The 24,865-nt window shown below is 38.2% G+C and overlaps 2 protein-coding genes across 2 annotated transcripts in view; one reads left to right on the top strand and one right to left on the bottom strand.

Annotated features, from left to right (window-relative positions):
* Nucleotides 1-6,252, bottom strand: part of OGFOD1 (2-oxoglutarate and iron dependent oxygenase domain containing 1) — an 87,776-nt gene extending 81,524 nt beyond the window's left edge. Inside the window, exons 1-3 of the mRNA XM_059045709.2 lie at nucleotides 6,006-6,252; nucleotides 4,345-4,490; nucleotides 273-319 (exon numbers count right to left, since the gene is read on the bottom strand). Coding sequence (XP_058901692.1) covers nucleotides 273-319; nucleotides 4,345-4,490; nucleotides 6,006-6,159 — 347 coding nt within the window. The 5' untranslated portion in view covers nucleotides 6,160-6,252. The remainder of the gene's footprint in view (nucleotides 1-272; nucleotides 320-4,344; nucleotides 4,491-6,005) is intronic.
* A 155-nt stretch (nucleotides 6,253-6,407) lies between these two features.
* Nucleotides 6,408-24,143, top strand: NUDT21 (nudix hydrolase 21). The gene is made up of 7 exons (XM_059045714.2): nucleotides 6,408-6,686; nucleotides 10,483-10,683; nucleotides 11,546-11,609; nucleotides 13,954-14,043; nucleotides 18,385-18,460; nucleotides 19,122-19,236; nucleotides 20,463-24,143. The coding sequence occupies exons 1-7, from the start codon at nucleotides 6,571-6,573 to the stop codon at nucleotides 20,482-20,484; spliced, it is 684 nt and encodes a 227-aa protein (XP_058901697.1). The 5' UTR covers nucleotides 6,408-6,570; the 3' UTR covers nucleotides 20,485-24,143.
* The last annotated feature ends 722 nt before the right edge of the window (nucleotides 24,144-24,865 follow it).

The following is a 24,865-nucleotide window of genomic DNA, read 5'->3' on the forward strand; positions in this document are numbered from 1 at the left end:
CAGCGTTAATTTGTTTCCTTGATTACTAACGGTTGAACATTTTATCATTGAGAACTTGGGCCCTGGAATCAGACAGACTTAGGTTTATATCTTAGTTCCCTCAATTTTTACCTAGTTAACTTTGAAGAAATTACTTAATTTCTCAGCATCTGTTTCCTCCTCCACAAAAGGGGACAATAACGCCAACAAAGGTTGTATGACATAACATTTAAAGCACTTACTCCTCTGTCTGGCACATATTATGCACCCAACAAATATGAGCGCTTGTTTACCTTAAAGCACAGATGTGAGGCTCTCTTCTCTTCTTCAGATCATCAGACTTGATCATGAAAAAAAGAAAAAAAAGGATTTCCTTCATAAATCAGACACACAGAGGAGACTAGTTTAGGGAACACTCTGGCAGTACAGCATTGTTGTTAAGAGCCTGGACTCTGAAGCCAAACTGCCTGGGTTTGAGGTATGGCCCCTCCATTTGGCAGCTCTGTGACTCAGGCAAGTTACCTAGCCTCTCTGTGCCTTATTCATTCAACAAATACTTACATAGTTATTACAGTGGAGCTTATATTCTTGACGGAGAGGGACAACAAACATAAGTCGATTATCAGTATAAAAAAAGGTGACAAATGTCAAGGGAAAATAAAGCAGAGTACGAGGGACCAGAAGTGCTGAGAGTGGGGAAGGGTTTGCAATTATAAATTTGGTGGCCAGGTTAGACTTCACTGAGGTGAAGCAAAGGCTTGAAGGAATTTGGGAGGTGTACAAAGGGAGTATCTCAGCAAAGTGGATTCAAGGTCCTGAGTGTGAAGAATGCCTGGCCTGTTCAAGAAATTGCAGGAGACTCTGCAGCTGCAACAGCGATTTGGGGGAGAGCAGCAGGAGAAGGGGCCAAAGATGCAATGGGAGCCTTAGAACCACTTTGGCTTTTACTCAGAGAAATGAGAACCTTTGGAGATTTTGTGCAAAGGAATAATATGATTCCATTTAATTTTTAAAAACTGAGATAAAATTCACATAACATAAAATTTACCATTTTAACCACCTGAAAGTGTGTATTCAGTGGATTTTTAGCATATTCACCTGCTGTGCAACTATCACCACTAATTCCAGAATATTTTCATCACACTAAAAAGAAACTCTGTACCTATAAGGCAGTCACTCCCCATCCCACCCCCCCTCCCCACAGCTCTTGGCAACCACTAATCTACTCTCTGTCTCTATATATGTTTTGCTGGTCATTACATATAAAAGGAATCACACTGTATGTGGCGTTCTGTGTCTATAGCTTCTTTCGCTGAGTATGTTTTCAAGGTTCATCCATGTTGCAGCAGTACTTAGTACTTCATTCCTTCTGGCTGAATAATATTCCATTGTATAGACGCACCACATTTGGTCTATCCATTCATTAGTTGACAGATGTTGGGTGTTTCTATTTTTTGGCTATTATAGATAATGCTGCTACAAACGTCTATGTACAAGCTTTTATGTGAACAAATGTTTTCAATTCTCTTGGGTCCATTAACATTTTTTTTTTTTACTTTATTAATTTTTATTTTTGGCTGCATTGGGTCTTCATTGCTGCACACGGGCTTTCTCTAGCTGTGGCGAGCGGGGGCTACTCTTCATTGTGGTGTGCGGGCTTCTCATTGTGGTGGCTTCTCTTGTTGCAGAGCACGGGCTCTAGGCACGTGGGCTTCAGTAGTTGCAGCACGCTGCTCAGCAGTTGTGGCTTGCTGCTCAGCAGTTGTGGCTTGTGGGCTCTAGAGCTCAGGCTCAGTAGTTGTGGTGCATGGGCTTAGCTGCTCCACGGCATGTGGGATCTTCCTGGACCAGGGACTGAACCCGTGTCCTCTGCATTGACAGGTGGATTCTTAACCACTGTGCCACCAGGGAAGTCCCTCCATTAACATTTTAAAAGAACACAATGGCTGTAGGTGGGCAAGGGTGGAAGCAAGGAGACTGGTTAATATGCTAAGAGAATAATCCTGGTGAGAGAAAAAGATGGCTTGGATCAGGTGTTGGCAGTGGAAGTGGAAAGAAGTGGGCTTTTCTGAATATATTCTGAAGGTAGAGCCCACAGGATTTCCCAATGGACTCGAGATGAGGTGTGAGAGAGGAATCAAGGATAACCTCAAGGTTTTTGGCCTCAGCCACTGGAAAGATTGTCGTGAACTGAGATGGGGAAAATTGCAGGTGGAGCAGATTTAGGGGGAGAAGATCAGGAGTTTAGTTTTGGAAAGTGTGAGATACTTCATCAATATCCTAGAGTAGAGGAAAAGCCATGAGACTCTGCAATCTGTTTGGAAGTGATCCAAAGGCTGAGCCGCAGAGTACTCTGTCATTAAGAAGCCAGGTACAAAAGGAAGACCTACCGAAGGGAACTAAGAAGGACTCACCGGTGAGGTAGAAGGAAAATGAAGACAGCATGGTTTCCTGAAAGTAAGCGGGGGTCAGGGGAGAGTCTCCAGGAAGGAGGAGTAACAAAGTAGGTCAAATGTTGCCGAGAGTCAGGTAAAACCAGGCCTGAAGACTGATGACTGGATTTACTAATGTGGAAGTTGTGAGTGACCTTGACAAGTAGTTTCAGTGGTAACAGGTGAAAGCCTAATAAAGTGGGCTTAACAGAAAACAGAAGAGGAATTTGAGACACTACAGACAACTCAGAAGGAATGCTACTGTCAAGAGGAGCAGAGGAATGGGGTGATAGCTGAAGGGGAAAGTTAGGTCAACAGCATTTTTTTCCTTAAGAGAAAAAGAACTAACAGCTTTCTTTCTTTCTTTTTTTTGGTATGTTGAAGGGAATGATCCAGAAGAGAAGGAAAACCTGATGTAGTTTATCTGTGAAACAGGAACAGTAATGTATCATTATAAGGATTTAATGAATTAATAAATATAAAGCACTTAGCATGGCATAAAGCATGCACTCAGTAATGCTTGCTTTAAAATACAGAGTATCAGGCTATTCCTAATGACAAACTTGGTTAGGAGGACTGGAAGTTGTTATAGACCCAATTATCAAGTCAATTCACAGCACAAACAAAGAAAAAGGGATATAAGTGAAGTTTTATGGGACAGGAGACTGAAATCAGGTTTTATATTTACTGTCTTAGGATGAAGAAGTTCAGTCCCAAAGTGAGCATAGTAAAAATTATTCACAGCAGAGTTTCATCAAGCACCCATGGGGATCTAAAGTAACAGCTGCTTCTTTTTCCTCTCATTACCCAGGGCCCTTTCTATTATTTTGCCTCTCACTGACTTCACAATTAGAAGTATTTTCATCTACCAAATTGCATTAAGTAAAAACCACTTTGATTTCTCAATTTCAGTAATCAGAGATGCATACAGCCCCAAATCAACAAAAGAGGCCTAGTGTTATCAAAGCTGATATAATTACAAAGGCACACAACTATGGTTTTTAATTAACCTATACAACTTTACTATGGATAAAAGTTATTTTTCATTAGATTTTCTGAATTGTTAAGAGTAACAACATTTGTGTATTTAACCTAACTTGGTTAATTCAATCATGTATAAGGCCTAAAGACAGACAGACTGGGGGACACAACCAGCTCTAGTGTAAAAGAATAAATGCAAGACACAGAAATTTGTTACTCTTTTATCCCAGATAAAAAGAATCAGTGGGAAATGGAAAGAAAACAAAATAGTTCTTAATCTTCACTTTTATTTTATTTTTTGTGATTTTAAAGGCTGATGTCCTTGAGGTTCTAAAACAATTTCTAAGAGTGATGTATGCTATGTACTAAAAGATATCCCCCAAACTGGGGAAACCAATAACCTGTGTGTTTTTATACCTAGACTGGGCCTGTCTTCTAAGAGTAGGAAAACCAGCCTTGACTTTGAAACAGTCTTTTCTGCCAAATTCAACTGTCCACCGATTTAAAAAGAATAGATCTAACTCTCTGCAGGACATACTGCAATATAGCAAGCCACCTAAAACAAAGACATGAACTCAAAAATTTAAATGGTTATTACCTTCCAACATTATACCACTCCCCAAAATGTACTTATCCTTTTTGTTTATAATGTATTTACTTACCGGCTTATTGTATTTTCTGACTATCTTTCACTATCACTATCACCTCTATTATTTTAGATTTTAAAGGCTTTCAGGGCAGGAACTGGCAAAGACTTCCATATAATAATTAAAGCACCAAACACAAAGTTAACACTCAGCTTATGTTAAATAAATGAATGCTTTTAACAACGTCAAGGCAAGGACCCTCAGTGGCAAACCCAAACTAAAACCTCAAGTCTAAAGGTATTCAATGATTTTATAGAAAATGAATTTCTGAAGTGGAAAAGCTAATGTGAAAGGGCCATAAATACCTGCTGGAACTTATATAAATCATTATACTTTTCATGGAAGTCCAAGTTCAAAAGTTCCTTCTGAAGTCCTTCCAAGAAGTTTTCGCTTTGGATGAAGTTTGGGATCACACAGTGAAGAAAGGGGTCCATGTCCATGACAATGGCTTCTGTGGGGAGGAAAGCATTATCTATGACTTTTGTATTTTTGACCTGTGAGCAGCGCAGTAGAGAGAATACAAAAGGGATGGTCGTGAATTTTCAGAAATCTAGCACCTAAAATTTAAGATTTTGGGGAAGAATTATAAGCTCTTCCCCCCCCCCACTTAATACTACTTTTTAAAGGTACTGTGCTTAAAAATATTAGTCCTTAAGATAAGTACAAACGATGTCACTAAATTAAGATTTCTGCTCTTTTTGGGGTTTTTTAGTTCAGCGATTGCTTATTCAACTGAATGTATTTTAGAGTCTTAATTCGTTTCCCCCAAAACTTCAAATTAGAGTAGCAAATTAAAAACGAGAATAACAGTACTGGCAGCCAGTTTTTCTTCAACCCTTTTTCTTTGCCTAAGTTACTGCTAGAGGAAGTTATAAAATACATACTTCTTAAAAAAAAATCAGGTCAGGCATAACCTCCTCTTAACTCTTTGAGTTTTACCTCAACGTTTTACCCACTGCTTCTGGTGTGATAGATTATGTACCCCTCTAATACAAACCACCACCACCTCCCACCAGCTGCCAGGCACAGTGGTACTTTAACATGCATTATCTCATTTAATCTTCTCAACAGTTCTAAGGTAGACGTCATCACTATCTCCATCCCACACATAAGGAAACTGAAAAGTCCCTGAGTGTCCAGAGCTTACACTCCAAACACTAAGCTACCACTTTCTATGTGCATCTGGGACACCAAGGACTCATCTCTTAAAGCACTCGACCACTGAAACAAAAATCATGGCAAACTTTAAAAGGGAAAGCATGATGCATTAAGCAGAGTTCTTATCCTATAAGGTGATATTTGAAGCTGAGGCTGGAATCATTTCATGAAGGTTCCTTCCTTTGGTCAAAACCATGTTTACCTTCATGGGTCACGTTGTTGAACTACAGGCCGGCAAAACTGAGTAAGCTCAGGTGCCTACTATCTGGCAGCTCCCAACAAGAGCTCTGGCTACGCTATCACGGGACAAACGAGCGTTGCCTTCGGAGGAAAACCGCAAAAGCCACTCGACTATGTGTCCAAATATTTACTGGTCCTTACTCAGAAAAATATGTATTGATGCATACATACATTAGCTTATTAATCACAGTCAACATCTTTCCGAGGGAAATACTATTAGTTATCCTACTTTACATAGTAAGGAGCTGAACCCATTGCCCAACGAAGCACAATCAGTGAAGAAGATTCTACCTCACCTCTAATTCCAGAATTTCCATGAACTTGCATGCCCTGTACTTCCCGAAACTCCCTGGCCTTCATTTCTTCCTCTTACGGGTTTCTAAATCCAAACTGAACTTGGAAAAGGGACAGCAGGCCAGGCAGGAGAGTCGGAGCGTGGCAAAGTCACGCTTTCTCCAAGAGCCTCTTCCCCTGTGGCTTCGCTGCTCAGGAACCGGCTACAGAGCCAGGACTTTTTCAGAGGCCCCCGACCCGGCGCTGCGCCTCCCCCTTCACAGCACCCTCTTACCGTGGCGGAATGGCGTCCTGCGACTCCAGGCCTCAGCCACCTGCTTTTTCAAGGTTTCCTCCGTGACAGCATCCGAAAACTTCGCCACCACCTCCTTCTTTCCCTTTTTCCCAGCCCGGCCCGGAACGGGCTCAGCAGGCCGCTTACCACTCATCTCCTCGCAAGCTGCAAGACCCACGTCACGCTAATCTAGCGGCTCTTTTCCTACGGAAACTGCAATTCCCAGAATGCCTCATTTCCCGTGTTTCTCCACCGCTATCTAATAGGAAGTACCAAAGTAAAAGGAGGCGGAACCCATACCCAAATTACCAATGGGAGCTCCAGATATTGTGGCCATCCCAGCGGCGATTGGATCGATTTTGCTCGGTCGGGCAGGCCACCGCCTCTCTACTTCCTGCCGCCAGAGGCTCCGGTTGCACTTCCGGCGTGAGTACGCCTCCTCGGGCGGTTTCTTGTTAATGGCGGGTGGTGGCTGCTGAGTGGGACGCAGATAACGGCTACCCGCACACGGAACGTCTCCCTGCCTCTCCTTTTCCCCTCGCCACTAGTGCCCGAGCTCGCCAGCATGTCCGTGGTGCCGCCCAATCGCTCGCAGACCGGCTGGCCCCGCGGGGTCAACCAGTTCGGCAACAAGTACATCCAGCAGACTAAGCCCCTCACCCTGGAGCGCACCATCAACCTGTAAGTGCGGCCTGGCCCTCGCGCGCTGTCCTGTCGGCATCCCCTTCGTCGTGAGCGCCCCTAAAGACTCCAGTCCTCTCCTTCTGGCGCGCCATCGGGGGACTCCGCTTCTTCGACCTCCAGCACCACGGGGCTAGAGTCCTAGTTGAGAGGGTTTTCCCTTTCTGGAAAGATGGCTTGTTCCCATGCCCCTGCATTCAGTCATTGTAGGAAAACCCTGTTTGCTCTAAATTCATTCTTTCCTTACCTCCCCGGAGATAAGCGGCCGCAAACCGTGGTGTTTATCCTTCAACATCGCGTGTATGGCATCGTTTTGTGTGTTTTTATTTGGCATGAGTGGTATAATGTAGCATCGCTTTTGCAGTTTTCGCTTTGCTCTAATAGTAAGCTTTCGAGATCTAGCTATAACGCTCAGGTTTAGTTTTTTTCCTCTGTTGCTTTATTGCGTTTCAGCTCCTGAATACACATTTTATTCGTCTGCTCAGGACTATCTGGCTTCCCCCTATGCGTTCACGTGTCTTCCCTGCCGCAGCGACAGCATCCAAGCGCCCAGGAGGGCCCAGCTTGAGAGGGGGCTGGTGCTTTCATTGTGTTTGGGCTTTCAGACCGTGGCGAGGACCAAAATGTAGCTCCAGAGATCCCATTGCGGGCTGTGTTTATTTTCAGCATCTTTCTGTTTAAGCTCTTAAAGCCATTGCATTTCGAAGCCACTCTCAAAAGTAACCTCGCTGTGACAGGGAATTGACATTCGGGCTGTGTCTTGCTCAAGAAATTATCAGTGTGCTTTTTTTTTAATCACTTATGAAAGTTTGTGAGGCACCGTGGTGCTGACCCTAATGGAAGAAAACGGCCAGTTTATGCTGGTCAGTATTTAAAGGGTGCAAGGATTTACTGATACTGGTGTTTTGGTAGGACACTTTAGGAATTTCTCTATTTTATATTCAAATAAATGAACTGTCTTTCCTCAAAAGCGATTTAAAATTGAAAAGATGGTTATTGTTGTTTTATTTGACAAAGCAGGTACTGGAAATTTAGGAAATAAAAATGTTGGGTTTATGAAATCTGGAACTAGTAGATAGTATACAAGTTAATATCTTTAGCTATTACACTAACATAATAGCATTTTAATTTCCTATGATGTCTTTAGAAAAATCCTCATAATATTCCCATGAAATGGGAAAGGGTAAATGTTCTTTAAAAAATGTGAAAGCACAGCTTTTTTTTTTTTTTTTAACATCTTTATTTGAGTATAACTGTTTTACAATAGTGTGTTAGTTTCTCCTTTACAACAAAGTGAATCAGTTATACATATACATATGTTCCCATAACTCTTCCCTCTTGTGTCACCCTCCCTCCCACCCTCCCTATCCCACCCCTCTAGGTGGTCACAAAGCACAGAGGTGAACTCCCTGTGCTATGCTGCAGCTTCCCACTAGCTATCTAATTTACATTTGGTAGTGTGTATATGTCCCTGCCACTCTCTCACATCGTCACAGCTTACCCTTCCCCCTCCCCATATCCTCAAGTCCATGCTCTAGTAGGTCTGTGTTTTATTCCCATCCTACCACTAATCTCTTCATGACATTTTTTTTTTTTTTTTTTAGATTCCATGTATATGTGTTAGCATACGGTATTTGTTTTTATCCTTCTGACTTACTTCACTCTGTATGGCAGATTCCAGGTCTATCCACCTCATTATAAATGACTCAGTTTCATTTCTTTTTATGGCTGAGTAATATTCCATTGTATATATGTGCCACATCTTCCTTATCCATTCATCTGTTGATGGACACTTAGGTTGCTTCCATGTCCTGGCTATCGTAAATAGAGCTGCAAGAAACATTTTGGTACATGAGTCTTTTTGAATTATGGTTTTCTCAGGGTATATGCCCAGTAGTGGGATTGCTGGGTCATATGGTAGTTCTAGTTGTAGTTTTTTAAGGAACCGCCATACTGTTCTCCATAGTGGCTGTATCATTTTACATTCCCACCAGCAGTGCAAGAGGGTTTTCTTTTCTCCACACCCTCTCCAGCATTTATTGTTTCTAGAGTTTTTGATGGAAAGCACAGCTTTTGGATTACTTTCACTGGTAATTAGAATTAGGACTCACAATTTTCCCTTGATTTACCTTGATTATTGGATCAATTTGCATCAAGCCATCATATGGAACTAACGGTGAAAATGTTTTAATGTTTGCTCCATTGAAGTTATGGGTTAATGGATTTGCAGTACTTTTCCTCTCCTATATAAACACATATTCAGAAATGATTGTGTTGTGAACTCAGTTCATGTGGGTGAGTAATGGTCTGAATTGAAAACAAGTTCTCTCTCCAATATATTTTATTAGGAAGTATTGTATGAGATATTGCATGAATGCTTACTTTGTAGTCGGCACCGGGAATAATACTGGGTATACAGTGGTGAGGAAGTAACGTGTAGTCCCTTCTTTACAAAGCTCACAGTATGATGGGAATACTACAGATTCGTCTGGGCTGGCATTCTCATTTCATAGCTGAAAATTCTTACATTTCATCTTGATGGCATCTCTTGATGGGAGAGCTGGCTTTTACAGTAGAGATGTGTTATAGCTGTCTTTAATTCTTTCTAACTCAGGTTGTGAGAACTAAATGTTAATATATATAAAGCATTTTTTTTTAATTGCAGGGCACACAGTGCTGTGTGGGATTGCTGCTGCTAGTGATGAAGATGTTAGATTTAGCATTGAGTCTACTGGGGAAATTCTTAAAATCTTTAAAGCATCTTGGAAATAGTTCATTTTAGTTATTTTAGAGCTGCTTCATTTATGCCTAGAATTTGGCTTCTGGGATTAAAGTAATTTTTTAAGTTTTGGCAACCTTGATTTGTTCCCCTTTCAAGAATAACTAAGTGGATTAGTTATGCGGTTGTTGATTTCTAATGCAAGGTGTTTTGGTAGACTAAATGCATTGGGGACAGACAGGTGTGGCCAAAGCATTCTTAATCAAATGCTTACTTCTTATTGTAAGTCTTATGATTGAGGGGTTACAAGGTAGTACCTGTGATGAAATACAAATATGAGTTTTTAAACTATCTTTAAGGAAAAAATCTTACTAGGCAAGAAGAAAACTGTCTTCAATATAAGTCGTATTTTGAATTATTGATAAAGGAGGAGAGACTATTCAGATTACATCTAGTGGGCAAAAGATTCAAATGAGGGGAAAGGAAGAATAAGGATACTGAATAGAATAAATGCAAAAGGCTATAAGGCTTAGAAGGGAAAGAAAAGTTCATCTGAAGAAGAAAGGTATGAGAAAAGTCTCAAGATACTTGACTGGGAGAGATAGAAAATAACTGAGGAGATGATGGAAAGTGGTGGCTCAGCTTGTAGAAAAAAAGAGATTAGCCATTAGCACCCATAGTTAATAGAATTTATGATTAGATTAGTAGAGGAACCCAAGGGCGCATTAGCCAGGTTGGCAGTGTTAGTGTAGCATCTATGATCTAAAACCAGAGGATTACCAGTTATTCAGATAGCCACTCCTCTAAGCATTTAAGGGCTTTAAGGATACTGTCATCTGTGCTTGGAAGTTCAAGTATGAAGTAGCAGCTTGATCTAATGAAAACTCTGGCCTTAGAGTCCAAAGAGCTAGATTCTAGTCTCCACTGTCTTATTAACTAGTTGTTTAACTTTGGACATATCCTATTGTCTCTGAGTGTAATATATAAGCTTTTTACCATGGTTTCCTTATATGTGATTGGTATCTGTCCTGGTAAATTATGTTCTACAGTTCTCTGATGTTTGTCTTTGGATCACAGGTACCCTCTTACCAATTACACTTTTGGTACAAAAGAGCCCCTCTATGAGAAGGACAGCTCCGTTGCAGCCAGATTTCAGCGCATGAGGGAGGAATTTGATAAAATTGGCATGAGGAGGACTGTAGAAGGGGTTTTGATTGTCCATGAGCACCGGCTACCCCATGTGTTACTGCTACAGCTGGGAACAACTTTCTTTAAACTGTAAGTGTCATTGGAAATTAACAACTTTTAATAGGATTGCTGTTCTCTGCAGCTTTGGAATACAGTTTTAGCTTTTAGTCATTTATCTCAACAAACACTGCTGTTAATGGAGTCTTTAGAAAGAGAAACTCAAAAGCTTTTTTTTCTCCAGTGTAGTGCTCATTTATTGCCTAAGTACAAATCTGCATGTTTCTGTGTATTGTTGATGTTAGTGACTGAGCTTGATAGGAGCCCTATGAAACAAATGAGTCTAAGTTCAATTTCTAGGTGTCTTTGTAGCATTACTAAGAACAATTGATATTATTTCCTGCTTAGGATGAATAGTGTTTCCTATTCTTAAAATGGGTTACATTTTTATAGATAATTGTTTAGTTTTCTCATTTAAGCTCATAAATCTCTCAATACGTGTTTAGTCCACAACTATTTGACCAGATTGTACCAAAAAGAGAGTTCCCAAATACATAGTTTGGAAATCTTGGAAAATGCCCCATTCTTCAGATCTAGAGAATGTGGGTCCACTGCTCTCTGGGCGTTTCTCGACTCCATTATCACCAGATAACTTCCAGAGAGAAAAGATTGGGATGGACTGGTTTCCAGAAATTATGTGATGTTTATGTTGTGGTACCTATTTTGTCTATTTAAAACTAGGGTTTGTGTACTGTTAGTCTGGTGACTTAACGTTATGAATTCAGTTTTCTAGCACATTCTCCCCCTCCATTTGACATTTGTTTGCTTTGATTGCCTTATCATGTGATACTGAAATGTGTTATGCAGTTACTTGATAGAAATAATTATATTGGGTTCTTTCTGTTATCCCCAAATTGTATTAAGTTGAAAGCTGAAATTCTTAACCTTTATACAGACCTGGTGGTGAGCTTAACCCAGGAGAAGATGAAGTTGAAGGACTAAAACGCTTAATGACGGAGGTATTTTTCTATTTAACCACTTTGACGGTTTCATTAATGCTCATTTAAATACCATCAACTTAATGCATAGTCAGGTTTTTTTATATCTTGAAAAGGATGAGTTTATTTTAACTATTTAGTTTTCAATAAATAAAACTTAAACCTGAGAGTATTAGTACAATGTTTATTTTCTGCAAGTTGAACTTATACTTACTTTATCTTAACATTATTTTACAGTGATATTGTAGATACAGCAATAATGGTTAATAAAACAACATTTACTGAGTACTGACTGCTAAGCACTTTAAGTGCTTTACATGCGCTAATTCCTTTACTCATCATAACAGCACTAGGAAATGGGTACTATTATTAATTCTGTTTTACCGATAAGGAAATTAGAGCACAGAGAGTTCAAGTAACTTGCTTGATGTTATACAACTAGTATGTCATGAAGCTGGAGATTTGAATGCAGGTAGTTTTATTCCAGAGTAGGTGTCAATAGAATTTTGACAAGGGAATGATTCCTGTTATATACCTGTTTTCATTTTTGCCCATATCTTTTTGGCTTTGCCCAAGTTGTGCTACTTCTTAGAAGTTGTTCTAATGTCTGCCTCTAAAGACTTGGGGCCAAATGCGTATAGATGTTGGAGGTTTTTGAGATTGTAAGCTGTTTTCTATTAAATATTTTTCTTTTTTAGCATGCAATCCCCCCACCCCCTTAGTTACAAAACTAATACATATTCTGTACAACAGCCCTGGCAAATACAGAAAGTAGGAGAGAGAAAACTAAAATCACCTGTAATTTTACCACTTTGACCTATTGGTTTGTCTTTTTCTTATTTTTTAAATGCATTACAACTCTTAAATACTGTGCTGTGTTTGGACTTCCATTTACATATGGTAGATTGAACCTACCTGCTTACCTCAGCTTTTTCTCATAACTCTACCGACAAGTAGTAAAGGGGTTTTAGAAAGATAAAAATCCAGTAGGATTGAGGGAGTGCAAAATGAGATAGCAGCAAGAAAAAACTGTTAGAAGCTAGAAAGCAGATGAGCTTTCATCTGCTAGAAAGCAGATGAGCAAATCATAACTGACTTAGCCAAAACCTCAGCCCAGCAGAAGGGCAAGTCTAGGACCCAGCACTGTAGAACACCAGAAAGGCCAAGGAATTGGAGGTGCCTAGTGCCAGTGAAAGAGGGGGCATGCATGGACTGAAAACTGAATTGACTGGCAGTCTGTATAGGATTATTTATATACCTAGATCGTCTTCCCCACTCTGTACATTTAGGCAAAGACTGGCTGCTGATTAATTCTCTGTAGAGATTGAATCAGAAAACACTGAACAATGAAAAAGTTGAGGTAGGGAGAATACATGAAAGTTTACATCCTGAATAGGGAGACTTACAGACTTCTACCAGTTTAATGGAGGGACATTGTACAAAATACCTAACTTGTACTCCTCACAACTGTCAAGGTTATAAAACATAAGGAAAGTTTGAGAAACTCACAGTCTAGAGGAGCCTGAGGAGAAATGCAAATATAATGTGATATCCTAGATGGGATTCTGGAACTGAAAAAAGGACATTAGGTAAAAACTAAGGTCATCTGATTAAAATACAAACTTCAGTTAATAAGGAGGTATCAGTATTAGTTCATCAGTTGTGGCAAATGTCCTATCCTCATGTAAGATGTTAAAAATAGGGAAAACCGGGTATGGGATATATGGAAAGTCTCTGTGCAATCTTTTCAACTTTTCTGTAAATGTAAAACTGAGATAAACTGTCTATTTAAAAACAAGAAGAATGCTTTTAAAAATAGAGGCAAATATTGGGGGAAAACAGCTAAGAGTTAAAAGTTATAGCCAGTCGGAATGGTGAAGTGGGACAAGGAACTATTCTTTCTCATTATGAATTTTTGACCAATTAAAACATATAGAATATAGCTTTGATTAAAATAACCTTAATCTTACGTTATACATATTTATAGAAAAGAAAATTGTGAATTTTGCGCACTTATTTCTATAGGTTGGTTAGATAGGTGATTTACAAAAGCTACAGTTGATTCTAGAAAAAACTTGTATGCCGTTGGCTGGTGTAGGTAATTGATCACCTTTAGAACAGATGTGTTGGTCCTCCATGGTTATATTGATGCTAGACTGCAAATTTTGAACTAATAGTTTGTCTTGGGCAGAGTAACACAGATAATAAATAATAAACAAATTATAGAAAGGAAATCCATGTGGGAGGCATATTAGCCGTTAGTCTCCATTAGGAGTGCTGCCAAAGATATTTTCTTCACTGAAGAAGGATATTCATGGCTATGTATATTTAGTTGTTTACTGGCTCTATCATTTCTTTTTGACAGATATTGGGTCGTCAAGATGGAGTCCTGCAAGACTGGGTTATTGATGACTGCATTGGTAACTGGTGGAGACCAAATTTTGAACCTCCTCAGGTTAGTGTTCAGTTACATTTTCTGGGCATTTGGGGAAGTAGGAAGCTGATTTAATTCCAGCCATTTAAAAAGATCATAGTAGAATTTGACTTGAAATTTCCTTTCTTCCCTCCTTAATTTAAATTTAAGAAGTCAAGCATTTTTTCTCTTAAAGGAAAATTTCAAATATATATAAAAGTATAATAGTAAAAGTAAACAAACCTTATTACCTATCATCCACCCTCAGCAGTTAACAACTCATGGTCAGACTTCACCAACCCTATCCCTCCCCTGACTGCTCTATTCCTGCTTCCCTCATCTTGGGTTATGTTGGAGCAAATTCTAGATATAATTTCAGTTGTAAATATTTTAATGTGCATCTCTAAAAAGTAAGGATCTTTTTAAAAACATAACCACAGTACTACCATTATCATACTAAAAATAAATAATTTCATAATATCATTAAATGTGTAGTCACTGTTCACATATCCCTGATAGTTTCAAATTTTATTTTTATAATTTGTTTGAATTAGGATAGTCTCTTTTCAAAAAAATTATTTATTTATTTATTTATTTTTGGCTGCGTTGGGTCTTCATTGTGCTTCTCTTGTTGCGGAGCATGGGCTCTAGGCGCGTGGGCTTCAGTAGTTGTAGCACACGGTAGTTGTGGCTCACGGACTCTAGGGTGCACTGGCTTCAGTAGTTGTGGCGCACAGGCTTAGTTACTCTGCAGCATGTGGGATCTTCCTGGACCAGGGTTCGAACCTGTGTTCCGAAACCTGCATTGGCAGGTGGATTGTTAACCACTGCACCACCAGGGGAGTCCCTAGGATAGTCTCTTAAGTCTCTTTTTCTTCTGTAGGTTGGCTCCCTGTCTTTCTTTTTTTCCTTGTAATTTATTTGTTGATGGAGACAGGCCATTTAAAGTCCTTAGTGTTTCCATTGCTGATTGCATTCCCCTGTTATTATTGAGCACATAGCTTTCTCCTCCATGTCCTATATAAATTGGTTAGTTATATCACGAGACTGGATTTGGGTTCAGTTTTTTTGTGAAGGGGGTACAAGGCTTGTCATAGGTGGTATATTATTTATCTATTGCTGTATATGTATTTTCCCAAAACTTAGCAGCCTAAAACAACAGACTTTATTATCTTAGTTTCTCAGGGTAAGGCATCTGGGAGCTGCTTAGCTGGGTGGTTCTGTCACCCAGCTAAGTTATGGTCAAGTTCTTGGCCGGGATTGCATTATCTCAAGGCTGGACTGAAGCTGAATTATCTGATCCCAAGCTCACACATGTATTTGTCAGCATACCCCCAGTTCCTCCTGGGCTGTTGGATTGAAGGCTTCAGTTCCTTGTTGGCTGCTGACTGAAGGCCTCCCTCAGTTTTTGTGAGAGCATCTCCATAGGGCAACTCCAAGTAAGACAGCTGGCATCCCAGTCTGTTATAACCTTATCTTCGCAGTGACATACCATCACTTCTGCTGTATGCTATTGGTCACACAGACCAACATAGTACATTGTGGGAGGAGATACCATGAGACAGGGATCATTGAGGGTGATCTTGGAGCCTGGCTACCACAGGTGGTATTGTTTACTTCCATCAGGAATTTTCTAATGTCTGGTTGTTTCTTTTTGTAATGTTAGTATCTCATGGGTAATAGTTTCCTAGATCTATTAATTCATCAGGATTGTGTTCCTTATGTAAAGAAAAACTTACCAATTATTTGTTACCCTGAGGTATAGTTTGTGTAGGAAAAAATAGATGCTTCTTTTCCTCTACTTACCGGTGTTCAGAAGAATGAGTTAATTTCTTAGCATCCTCCAAAGTCATGACTTTATTCAAAAAGAGACTAAGACAAAGACTTGGGTGCAGGTAGTTTGTTTGGGATGTGATCCCAGGAAGCAGCAGAGTGCAGGGAAAGGGAGACCAGAAGCAGCAGAAGTTTTTTTTTTTTTTAAGGGTACATAATTGATCTTATTACAGGTGTGGGTAACTGGATTGATCCTGCTAAGGACCATGAGGAACCATGTGGGATGCACCTCAGAATTGTCTGTTGGAAGGATGGAAGGCCAGGGACTTCCATCCCCCATTGGATGAGGGTTGTAGTAACTCCCTTGCACTTTCATGTTGAGACTTATCACTGGTTGAGAGAATTTCCAGGGCTTTGGAAATGCTTTGAGGCTGAAAAGCAAGAGTGGGACGTTGGAAGCAAGCAAGGGAGCTTTTTGACACTTTAAAGCATAGCCTCCCTGAAATTTGAGGTGGGATGAGAAACTGATGAGAAGCACAAAAAGCATGTCTTTTGGTGACCTTTTTGAAGTGTCGTTTGACCTAATGGGTTTCAATATATTTGATGTGTTTTAATCCATTGTAATGACTGATAATGTTACTAATGCTCAAATTTTCCTATCTTTGACTAATGGAAGCCTTTGTAAGTTGGATCCTGAATTCTTCTGACAAGGCTCTATGCCTTTGATAACTTCTTTGCATGATAAGATGTTCCAGGTCAAGAATTGAACAGAATATTAGCCAAGCAGAAGACTCTTGTGTTTGTTGTTTTCTGACTCTGGTGCAGCTGCGGGCGCTGTGGAAGCTGGTGCTCGTGCTCACCCCCCGAGGATTGTCTTGGCGTTAGGAAAGTATAATTTCTTCTGGAAATAGTGACGTTCCTGGTCCAAAGATAGATAGAACAATTATTATAAACTTTTTTCGGTTTCTTGAACATTCCTTGATCTAACTGGAAAATGCTCAGTAATAATACCAACATTTTTCAGGCTACTTTTCTGAATACCCTCATTCACCTCCCCTACCACGGTTCTAGGACAGTTCTCTTAATTCACTGAACCCTAAGCTTGGCTCTGTTAGCATAAGATATGACATAAGGATTGTGTGTTTATTTAGTAAATTTAGGGTATTGGTTAGGTGTCAGTGGGAAAAGAGCATCACAGCATGTCCCTTGTCTTTTTGTATAAAGTGCAGTTGGCTTAAACACCAAGATGAGGAACGGAAAAGAAAGGCTTAAATGAAAAGGAACATATAGCCTCGAGTAGAAGAAAATTGGGGTAATGCTGGTCACTGGTTTGGCCATGGTTTGGAAACTTTTGTTGTATGTGAACCACAGGTCTCACTGTGCTGTTCAGGCTCTTCTCACTTCTTTGTCCCTTTGTTGCTGCCAATGTGCCTGGTTTTCATGATAGTGTAGGGTACCTCCAAAGTCTAGGATAACTGTCTTGATTCATTATACCCTAGGGATGGCTCTGGTACATAATTATTCTAGCCAGAGTACTGGTTGGGTGCCATTGGGACAGCATAGTGGGAAATAACATAGGCTTTTATAGTTAGATGAGAGTTGGATAGATTCAATTGAATCCTGGCATCACTGCTTAGCTGTGTCATCATGGGAAAGATACTTAGCCTCTCTGCACAAGTTCCTTACATAAAATGGGGGTGATAATACCTCCTTTTGGCAGCCACTGTTTTTATCCTCCTTTCGCATTACGCCTATTTTCAGCACTTTTTAATTCCCCTGCCCTTCAGTACTCCAAAAGAAAAGTAGATTTTTCTGAATGTATTATGGGGAGATGTAGGAGAGGTTTTCATTATACGCACACAGTAGAACAAAAAGAAGTCTCTATCTTAGACTTTTAAAATTCTCTGTGTTAAAATTCTTCTTTCTCAGGTAACAACCTTCTCTCTCTGATTCTCTTCATCCCTTTAAATTCTTCAAAATATTTTCTCATTTTTCACAAGCAATTTGACTTTGTCCAGCTGACAAAGAAGGCTCACCTGGTGTTCCTGCAGCATGTGTCCCATGTGCGTTTGTGGCTGTTGTGGGGAGGAATGTCCTGTTAAATACCTCACGGGCTGTATTTAAACTTTTAATATAGTAAACATGTCCACGTCAAGATTCTAGAAAATTTAACTTAGTGATATATTTTTAAAAGACAACTTTTATTAGAAAATCAATATCAGACTTCATTGTGTTTAAACTTCTCAAGCAATAAATCCTATGTGTACACATTTAATTGTCTTGAACAGTTGAATGGTTTACTACTTGATATTTTATATTTATTAAAGCATTTATTTATTAGTACATCTGTTAGGTACCAGATCCTGGTAAAGGGAAGACTAGAAAGGATTATTCTTCTCCAAGCAGTTTACAGTATATTGGGGAGTAAACATGTAAGAAATAAATGAAGCCATGGTATACCTGTTAATATTGTGTTGGGGTTATGAGGAACTTGGTCTCAGAGGGCTGATATTTGAGCTTAATGTCTGAAACAGGGGAAGTTGGTCAGTGGAGGCATGGGAGGTATCAGGGATGTCTTGGAAACTACATACTGTTTTCTTGTTATTTTAGTATCCATATATTCCTGCACATATTACAAAACCTAAGGAACATAAGAAGTTGTTTTTGGTTCAGCTTCAAGAGAAGGGTAAGTTATTTTGTTTTTGAAGGCAGCCATCTAAAAACTTCTGCAGTGTAATTTCAAGGATACTTCTATTTGTGTTTTTCCCAAGTTCCTTGAACTTGGCGATTTATCGTTAAACTAAAAGCACATACCATTTTTATACAGAATTACCTAGTTTTTCTTGGATCTGCCAGTCATGTTACAGGGAAAAGTAAGTAACTAGAGCCTAAAATACCAGATTATAGTATTTTTAATAACTGTTTAGCTGCTTGTATTGATTTTCACATTGTGATAAACTGATAATTTTAGGAGACAGATGAATTGACTTTTTTTTAACATAGTCTTTAGCTCTGTTGTGCATATTAACAAATAATTCATTTTTTGGATACTTTTAAAATGGAATTCAAAATAAATTAGAAGCTCAGGGGTCTTCTTCCCCTTCTCCCAGGGCCAGCACTCATAAGGTGCTCTTGGTTGTTAACAGCATAGATCTCTTTAGAGAGTCAGTTTCAAAGCTGTGACTATGAACTTTGCTTAAAAGACACAACCAAAGTGTGTTAATGGGAGTTATCTTTTTCCTCACAAGTTTCTCAAATGTAAAATTGGTTATTACTTTACTAGTGAAGTAGAAGCAGTGATTATATAAGAAAATATAGAAAATGAATACTGTTTTATCTTATTTTAGCCTTGTTTGCAGTCCCTAAAAATTACAAGCTGGTAGCTGCACCACTGTTTGAACTGTATGACAATGCACCTGGATATGGACCCATCATTTCTAGTCTCCCCCAGCTTTTGAGCAGGTATGGAAAGTTGGATGTTTTGTGGTTGATTAGTCTAAACTGCCAGATTTAAAATAATCCAAGCCACTTGAGGAGGGACACTTCATAAATTTTGGTCTTCAAGGACACTAAGACAGTAGATGGATCCTCAGGTGTTGTGCAGATTAAGCCAAAGATTAAGTATGACTGTGTCCTCAGACCCTAAGTTGCAGCATGACATTCTGGTATTTGTGCATCTGTTCTTCCCCAAATCTGATATTCTCTACAGTTAACTTTGAAGTCTTCATTCAAAGAAGAGATGGTAAAATAATAGTCAGCAATGTATAATAAAAATGAGGATAAAATTTGGAAATCTATTCAGGCCCAAATTGGGGCATGTGGGATTAAGTCGTCCTGAATTTTTACATGGAATTTTATTTTTACTTTTATATATTTTTTAAGGCAGATGGAGTGATGAAAAATGTGTGTTGTTTTGTTTTTTAAATTGACTTGTACTGGTTGAGGTCCTTGAGTCAATCAGAATAACATAGTGGTTAATAATATGCATTCTACAGTCAGGGTTTGGATTTGAATTCCATCTTCATTGCCTCCTGGCAATGTGACCTTTGACAAATTATTTTACCTGTTTTCTTGATCTGTAAATGGGGATGGTAGTCCCAGCTTCATAGAATTGTGAGGACTAAATGAAATAACACATATAAAGTGCTTAGAATAATGCCAGGCACCTGGTAAGTGCTTAATAAATGTTAGTTTAAAAACAATTTCAGTAGTGATTTTGGCCTTCTATGAAAGCTTGTTTAGTATGAAATTGGTCTTTCTATTTTGGCACAGAAATCAGACTTCATCTTTTGCTCCTCTGCTTTGGTCTGCTGATGGGTTACACGTTGAAGTATGGGATATGAAAAAAGTCATATTATTCATTTATTTAAACACTACCTATCAGGTAACAGGAATTGTGCTGAGTGGTCAGAATACAATGAGGTATAAAAACTTTTCCTTCCCTCAAGGAAAGTGGATAATTAATCAAATTTACACTCTTAAAAGTTTTATAAATTTTAAGTATTCAGGGATACTGTTATTTAATGTGTAAGATGTGACAGGTGGAAGAAAAGGGTGTCTCTGTGTAGAAAATGCCCAAAATGTCAGGGGAGGGTTGAAATGTCCAAATAAGTTTCTTTATCAACTAAGGTAGAAACTATGTAAATAATACTGTTTTTAATAAAGATATTGTTCTTTTTAAAATTCAGGTTCAATTTTATATACAACTGAATTCCTGCGCAGCAGAGAAGTAAGGGAAGCCGTCTCTGTGAGCACAGCTATACACAGTGTAGAATAAACATGCTAGAAAAGTTCTTTTGGTTTTATCTCTTCCCCAGTCCCTAAATTACCACCTGCTTTCTGTTGTTTGAATAGTAAAGTTAATGTGAAAAACTCGATTGTGGTGTAAGCAAATGTGATAATGTTTAATTTACTTTTGGTTCTACTCATACTTTTTTGTACAACATTAAAGAAAGTGGACTTCTTTCTATTTGTTTTTTTCTTGTTGTTTTGTTTTTTAATTTCACATTAAACTTGTAAAATTCTTACAGGCAAGGATTGCTTTTCCCCCACTAGGCAGGTGAATGTTAAGAGACAATGGCAGGTTTAGGTCAATAAAGTTTGTGGGACCCTTGCTCCGATACCATTCTTGTGGGTATACTCCAAGACCGTGTTATAGATCATTGTGATGAGGATCTTCTGTTACTTTTGGGAGCTAGATTTGCTTGAGTGAGTCCAAGGTGCAACTTCTGTACCAGTTGTACACGCTTAATGAGTTGTATTACAGCAGAACTCCCAGTGTATTACTGACTAGTACATTTTATACCGGTATCACCAGATCTTACTTCACAAACAACAGATCCTAATTAAACAGACGGGAAATTATTAAAATTGACTAGGCTGGGGAAAGTTTTGGGCATTGGTATAAAAAGAGATCCAGCACTCATTAGAGCCTTCCCCCATAATGCACAAATTCCAACATTTGTGCTGTTGGCATTTATGTATCTTAGTTATTCTTACAACCGTGGTAAAATGGTGATCTGTGAAGGTTGAAAGAAGTTTCTAAAAGTGGGTCTGTTACGTTTTGAACTCTTGGATTGTAAAGTTATTTCAATTGACGTGAAGTTACAGTGAAAGAGATGAAAATTTGGTTTTAACAAGTGACACAAAGCCTTTTCAAAAATATTTTGGAATGATCTGAATCAGAATTAGATTTTGTCAGCCTAAGAGAAAAATACCAAATTTAAAAATCTTTTAAAAACACTGCTAAATTAGGATCAAATTTGATGGAATTAAAAAAAAATCTTAAGGCAAAAGAGTTTGCTGGTTGTGTTATTGCTTAATGGTATATTGTGTATGTCTTATTACAAATGATTGACTGTAGGTTTAATGTAGAGGAAATCTTATAAGATGCAGCTAATTAAAAGAGATTGACACAGTTAATGTTTTTAATAGATAGAAATGACTTTTTGGTTAGTTGTATGTCTTTCTGGTACTGACCACAGGGCTGTTCTCCTGAATATTGGGTGATGTGAAAGATACATCATACATTCTTCCCTATTTAGACTTGAGAAAATCAGACCAAGAGCAATTGAGCAATTATATTTATAAACATTCAAGTTTATTTAGTAGAGGTCCCGTCAAATCTTCACACAATTACGTATCTAATAGCGACTGTAACTGTGCCCATGCTTAGTAGTAGGTGAGCACTGGTCTCCAGGACCAAAAATGACCAGAGTTCTCCTTTGAAAAAGCCCATAGTTTTGTGGATAGTCGTCCTCCTTCAAGGGTAACAGTCCTGCCTTTCTGGTTTACATTCACTTGTTTCTAACTTAACTGTAATTTTACTGGTGAGCTCACTGATGAATCCTACAAGATTGGGGAAGGCAGAGATGGAGATGGCTCGATCTAGCCCACCTTCCATGATTGTTTCTGGAATCCAAGTGAAAAGCTGCAGTGATGACTTGGAGGTGTGTTAGCTCCTGCCATTTGGGGAGAGTGAGGAGAGGCAGACTTTTTCTTGGTGTGATTTATAAAGTGCTGTCAGTAAGGAGTGTTTGAGTTGAAGAGTCATCTGATTCGAGGCCACTTGTGTCCTTTTATAACTTAAGCTTTGACCTGGAAATTCTTTCTTGAGCATTACTTCCCAGTTGTATAAGTGCTTTAGTCAGTCATCCATACCCTGGGGCTTAAGTGAGAAAAACAGTAAGTTGGCTGAGTTAGTAACTTTGGAATATAATAGATCTGGTTTTGAGGGTAAAATTCATAACACAAACACAAATTTTTAAAACTTGTATTTGAACTGGTTAGTTATAGTTGTATCCCAATGCTCTCTTGTTAAATTTCCTGATGAAAATAGTAGAACTAGGGAAGTTCAAATTTGATGTATTCCATTAGAAAGAGGGTACAAGGGTACTGTTTAACACTTTGGTTAGGTAAGTTCTTATCACACTTCTTCAAGAACCAACAGTCTTAAAATGTGCATTCCAATTCTCTACATAATAAATACTAGTTTTTAAATGAGTTCTTGATTAACTTATATCTTTGAATGCCTTCTATGTTCCAGGTTTGTTTGTAAATGAGAGCCCACTTTTGCATTGTATAATTACAATATATGCTGTGTTCTTTTCCCTGAGTAATTAAGTAGTGAATATTCTATATAAGACTACTAAATGGCATTGGAAGATATTCAGTAGGTTGAGGGAAAAACTAAAAAGTTTTACTCAAATGTTTTAAATCATATTTAGGATTGACATCCCTTTGAAGAAAAGTGAAATCTATTTTTTTCTATGTGATGAAGACTTGTGATTTTTTAGAAGTAGATAATACTTAAAATAGCATTATGATAATTCTGTGTATGAATTTATACTTTTAACAGTAGTTAAGACTTTTTACTTTTTATCATTGTCTTCCCTTGTAATTAGCATTGTATGGTTCAGTTATTGTTTTTTATATTTAAGGGTTCTGTTAAGTTAGCATTTTATTTGGATAAAACATACCCAAACTAGGCAGTATGTTTTCTTACATGGTTAATTAGAAGTGAGAGGTAGAGGTCCTCCAAATTCAGCAGGCCAGCAGGCAATCAGCTTAAAATTCCCTTTCTTAAATGGTGCGACTCTTACACTCTCAGGTTTTTAATGACTTCATTTTTTGAGATGAAATTCTTGGAGTACCTCTTCCATGTTGGAGTTCCTCAAACTTGATGTTTTCACTAGTTCATAGTGTTTGGAACAGTATGTGCCCATCACTAAGACTGGTTCAAAGTGCAAAATTTTGTATGTCCCATTGTCAGAGAAGGCTTAGTGGGTTTTGACTGTAATACAAGTCAGCTTATATAAGCATGAGGTTTGATTTCCTATAATTATTCCACACGTTTTACATTACTCATTATTTGGGTTAAACTGGACTCATTTGAAGCAGTTTGCCTTTGCTAAATATGTAATGAGAATCATAATACTGTAATTTGACTTGAGCCATAAAACACATTTTAATATTAGCTTATATTTATCTAGCTTGTTTTTGTGAAAAAACTGTCTAAAACCTAAGTAAATCTAGATTAAGCCAGTTTAGATGTAATTTGTATTTTAGTGATGGATCGTATCATAAGACTAGAGCTAAATTGAGAAAATGTATTATGTTCTGTTAAGGGAAAGATCAACACATTTAAAAACTTAAACTTTGGTTGCTGTGTTCACATCATAACGTACAAGCATCATTTATAGTTTGGCTTTGAGAATTTCTCTGGCATTAAGTTTATAGAAAAATGTATAAAAGAAACTGAAGTTTTGGTTATATTTTTATATTTGTAAAGTAAAAGTTTGATTAAAATGGTCACTGTTCTTTTTTTATTTTATTGTCATTTCAATAAAAAAAATTAGAATGACTCTGTGATTTTGTGTGTGGCTACTAATCTTAGCGTGCCATTAGAAATCCTGCACGGTTCTTTTTCAGTGTCATTGGCCAGAGGCCGTTACATTAGGTAAGAGACAACTTGCATAACAGCAAGGTCTGGAAGACCTGGGACATCCATGTTGCCCTCCCCTTGCATTCCTCCATTGTGTGTTGGCAGTTGTCTTAGGCAGATTCGGTTTCCTGCAATGTGAAAGGGTCATTGGATTTGGAACCTGAACACTGGCATTTAGAAGTTGCCATGCAATTTTGTTAACTGTGTTATATCATTGAGGACTCAGTTTCCAAAGAGAGTATTGACTTTAGTTTTGTTTTTTTTAATCAAACTTGCTTGGAGGTCATGATGTACTGTGACACCATGCTTGCTACTTTTGTAATATTGGGTTGGCCAAAAGGTTCACTTGGTTTTAAGTAAAAATAAAAAACATTTTTCATTTTCACCAAGAACTTTATTGAACGATGTATTCGTTAACCGAATGAATTTTTTGGCCAACCCAATACTTTGCTATTTAATTTCATTATTGTAATAGAAACAGTTTACTCAAAACGTGAGAATATATGTGTAATAAAACCATAGACTTAAGACTTTATATCTGAACAAAAGTTGAACAAAACTTGATACAGTTATTGTAGTTTTTCTGAAAATTTTACTAGTTCATAGCACCAAAGAGCTATGAAAAATTATGAAAGAAAAGCTAAAAAC

Source organism: Kogia breviceps, chromosome 18 (genome assembly GCF_026419965.1).
Source record: "Kogia breviceps isolate mKogBre1 chromosome 18, mKogBre1 haplotype 1, whole genome shotgun sequence".
Taxonomy (NCBI): Eukaryota; Metazoa; Chordata; class Mammalia; order Artiodactyla; family Physeteridae; genus Kogia; species Kogia breviceps.

Bases quoted from the DNA above. Each gene is read 5' to 3' on its own strand.
- NUDT21 (XM_059045714.2), top strand. From the start codon at position 6,571: ATGTCCGTGGTGCCGCCCAATCGCTCGCAGACCGGCTGGCCCCGCGGG. The intron at 10,684-11,545 runs GTAAGTGTCATT...ACCTTTATACAG, and splicing joins GGAACAACTTTCTTTAAACT to ACCTGGTGGTGAGCTTAACC. The intron at 19,237-20,462 runs GTATGGAAAGTT...TTTAAAATTCAG, and splicing joins CTCCCCCAGCTTTTGAGCAG to GTTCAATTTTATATACAACT.